Below are 3,865 nucleotides of genomic sequence, written 5' to 3'. Positions count from 1 at the left end.
ATTTTTCGTAATAATATTGTATGTTTTTAATATTGATATTGCGAGTTGAAAAAATTAGGTTGAAATCAAAAATTAATTATCATATTTTTTTGTTGAAAAAATAGGTTTTACTAGCGAATGGTTGTTTGAGCCTTAGTCACCACTAAAAATCACTCATAACCTTTAGTGGCAATATTTTTGGGAATTTGTGGCGACTTTGTCGCCACTAAAGGTCAAGTTCTTTTGTAGTGAATCTTAGTTGGCAATGCTTAGGTGGAGGGATTAGTCTCATGTGGCTTGCCACGTCACTAAAAAATTTGGGGTGTTAACTCTTGAGGGTATTTGTGGTCTCTTGGGATAACGGCAGGGGGTATTTTTTGATCCCAAAATGTAATGGAGGGTATAAGTGGTCTATTTTCGCATAGTTCAGAGGCAATTTTGACCCTTTTCCGTATATATATATATATATATTGTTTTTTTAAAAATATTTTTAAAATAAAAATTTGATTTTTGGTGCAACCGAAGTTATGAGACTCTTACACCGAACACCGACACCGAATCGAAAAATCGAAGAACCAAAATCCAAAAACCAAATTAATTCGATTTAATTTGATTTTTTGATTTTTCGGTATATATGTCCACCCCTAATTTCAAATTGATGGGGCTCCATATAGTAAAAACGACATTGCATCGTGTTTGTAGGCATGCCATTGACTAATTAGGAAACATTTGCAAAACAGGAAAAAAAATAGTATAAATTATAGGAACCACATATTATAAGTACTAAATAACATCCTATCCCTTCTAGTTTACTATTTACCAAAAATCCCTTAAAAATGATGTTTGTGGGATACATAGCATTGTGCACGGGATACATTAGGTTTGATACATTCCACATAGCGAGATTCATAGCATTGTGCACATGATACATTAGGTTTGATACATTTCACATAGCGGGATACATAGCATTGTGCACGAGATACATGCAGGATACATAGCATTGTGCACGGGATACATAGTGTTTGATACATTCCATATAGCGGGATACATAGCGTTGTGCATGGGATACATGCGGGATACATAGGTAAATAAGGGATTTTTGAAATTTTTGAAATAAGTAAGGATAAATGGATATTAAGGTAAGTAAAGGAGTGTAGTTAAGTAATTTGTCCAAAAAATTATACACACAAAATAAAGTCATGTTTGAAGATCGAAACATGTCTAGTTGGTTATCTTTTTTTTTAAAATAAAAAATAAAAAATGGGGGTAGGAGAAGGGGAAATGTGGAGGAGTTTATAATGCGTGGAATCGAATCCTCACCAACAAGATGAGGATTCAGATAGCCAACCAACTGATCTACTAAAACTCTCCAATTTCAAATTTAGACCAAAGAATAAATCTTTCATTGGTTATGATTTATGAATTATGATGGTGGTCTCTGAGAACATTTTCCATTATCCCATTGCAACATATTTGTATGTAATAGTTCCTAACGAAACTTTTAACGTTGCTACATCTAAAGACGTTGCCCGTAACTCTTATCAATTATTTCATAGATTAGTTTTTTTAAGTTATCATATCAAATTCGTTATAAAAAGTTACAAATTGATGCATGTCAACTCCTAATAATATAAACTTTTTTTACACATTAACATATAATTTGCATGAACTCTTCATTTTCGATGTTGCATTTATATTGAATTCTCTAAAAATACACTACTTTCAGTTTGGAGAATCTAGCATACGCTTACCGATAATTTTTAAAAGTTCAAACAAAGATTGATAAATTAGCATCAAATAAACTTGATACTCATGCCATAAAATAAAAAAATAAAAAAAGAGCTATATATGACTCAAAATTAGAAGAAAGAGACATTTTTATTTGAGTTTTTTCGAAACAAACAAATTTATTCCTGAAACACAGTACACATACATTAATGATTAATGTGGTCTAATAAGAGGGCCAAATTTTAGAATAAGATTGTTAGAAATGCTAACATCCACATACTTAAAAAGATCTTTTGAATACAATTCTAATTAATTAATTAATTAATCCTTGATAGATATAACTGGATCAAGAGTAATAGGAGCAAGATTAGGTGATTTAACAATATCATTTAAATCATCAATTTGACCTTCCAAATAAGCCTTAAGAAATGCTACCACAATTCCTCCAACAGCTCTTATCATACTGTCCTTAGATCCTTTTCCACTTTTCATTAGAATTCTGATTAAAATTGCCATTATTCCTTCAGCTTCCAGCATATCTGCATGACCGTAATCCTTGGCCATGAAATAATAACAAGGGGGCTTACTCTCGTTGAAAAACTCCGCATGATTAACTCCATTTGGCGCAACTGTATTAGGATCGAAATAATAAAGTGTCATGTAGATGCTAATAAAACAAATCTAGTATGTGATTTAGTCAATACAATTATGAACAGTCTATTAGCTCCTCTCTAAACGAAACTCCCTAGTCAGGAGCAGAGTCAGGTAGGCCAAGGGGTTCATCGAATTACTATTTTAAGTCAATTCTTCTTACTTTTTCATGTTTTGAATTATTTAATAAAAAATGTAACTCTGGCACTATCTCATAACCATAAAAAGACTTACAAACGCGATTATGATAAGAAAATCAGGACAAACAACTACCTGACTGGAGCAAACAACATGTTGATTGATTTGACAAGCCAGCACCAAGAACAGCAACAGGGATTGATTGATTGAAAATACGAGGGATGTATTCGAGAACATAGGGAGGACATAGACAGGACGTGGAGGTTCCTGCTACTGGTTCAATTCCAAGGAGTGCTGAGAATTTTAGAGGCATTGAGCTGTCAAAAGCTACGGCGAATGCCGTATTACCGCCTTTGCTGTGACCGGAGATCGCCACTTTCTCGAGGTCCGGTTGAACTTTCTCCGGCACTACGGATTTGAGGTTGTTGATTAACCATTCTGCTATTTTCCTTACGTTTTTCATTTCCTGCAGGTTTATAAGAGGAAACTGCAACATGTAACAAATAAATCTGAGTCACAATTTTTACTAACCAAAATTAAAATATATAATAAAAACTAAGACAGGCATAAATAAATAGCGACAATGAAGATTCATATAGCAAACAACACAAATTTTACTAGTTTAACGCCTAAATACGTGCCTTCCTGTAAAATTTCGAAATTACCATTTGTGCAAAATTTCATCTACCAGATGCATGTATCTAGCGTTGTAGGTCAGAATTAGGTGAAATTTGTTTTAGATACATTGTATCCAAGTGTATTCATATGTATCTGAGATACTCTAACTCTCTCTCTATGTATCTGAGATGCATGTATCTAGTGTGATCCACTTCTATTTAGGATACTCTAACTCTCCCGCTCTCTCGCTCGCCTCTCTTCCTATGTATCTGTATTTCAAAGTGTATCTTATAGCAAACATACATGTATCTAGGTGTATTTGACTTGAAATCTGATATGAAATTATTAATTAGTGAGACAATATGGTAGGAATAATGTTTATGTAATTATAAATAGTTTTTTCTATAACCAACACTAAATATGTTAAAAGTATATATGATGAAGTTGTGGTAAGTGGTACCTGAGGAGCAACAATGATATATCGATGGGAAGAAATGTGTTGAAGGAGGGATTTGTACCAGCTGGGTTGGAGCATGAAGCCATGGAAAAAGAGTAAAACCGGATAGGATCCTTTCGTTGTTGGTGAAAAAACTAACAATGAACATGGCAATGAAGAAGAGCTCTTAACATTGATAGTGTTAATTGTCTCATTACCTATTTCGAAAATTGATGATGCTCCCATCTTTATGTTTCTCTCTATGCTTGCTTTGCCATGCACCATTGATTTATATATTAGTAATTGCACTCACAC

General features: G+C 33.3%; 1 protein-coding gene across 2 annotated transcripts; it reads right to left on the bottom strand.

Annotated features, from left to right (window-relative positions):
- Window positions 1–1,902: 1,902 nt before the first annotated feature.
- Window positions 1,903–3,865, bottom strand: LOC102599165 (chlorophyllase-2, chloroplastic-like). 2 transcript variants are annotated; one of them, XM_006349653.2, is made up of 3 exons: window positions 3,575–3,865; window positions 2,632–2,983; window positions 1,903–2,336 (listed from the first exon to the last, which is right to left on the bottom strand). In XM_006349653.2, the coding sequence occupies exons 1-3, from the start codon at window positions 3,833–3,835 to the stop codon at window positions 2,029–2,031; spliced, it is 921 nt and encodes a 306-aa protein (XP_006349715.2). In that variant the 5' UTR covers window positions 3,836–3,865; the 3' UTR covers window positions 1,903–2,028. The 2 variants fall into 2 exon arrangements, with proteins under 2 accessions (XP_006349715.2, XP_015165184.1); XM_015309698.1 differs by having other exon boundaries at window positions 2,632–2,962.

This window comes from Solanum tuberosum, unplaced genomic scaffold (assembly GCF_000226075.1).
Source record: "Solanum tuberosum cultivar DM 1-3 516 R44 unplaced genomic scaffold, SolTub_3.0 scf00110, whole genome shotgun sequence".
NCBI lineage: Eukaryota > Viridiplantae > Streptophyta > Magnoliopsida > Solanales > Solanaceae > Solanum > Solanum tuberosum.
The sequence above is the reverse complement of the archived record's forward strand: the minus strand, read 5'-3'. Positions and strand labels throughout refer to the sequence as shown.

Excerpts from the sequence above, each read along its gene's own strand:
- LOC102599165 (XM_006349653.2), bottom strand. The coding sequence starts at position 3,835 with ATGGTGCATGGCAAAGCAAGCATAGAGAGAAACATAAAGATGGGAGCA. Across the intron at positions 2,984-3,574 it reads ATATCATTGTTGCTCCTCAG|TTTCCTCTTATAAACCTGCA; the intron begins GTACCACTTACC and ends TACATGTTGCAG. Across the intron at positions 2,337-2,631 it reads ATGTTGTTTGCTCCAGTCAG|TTGCGCCAAATGGAGTTAAT; the intron begins GTAGTTGTTTGT and ends ATCCTAATACAG.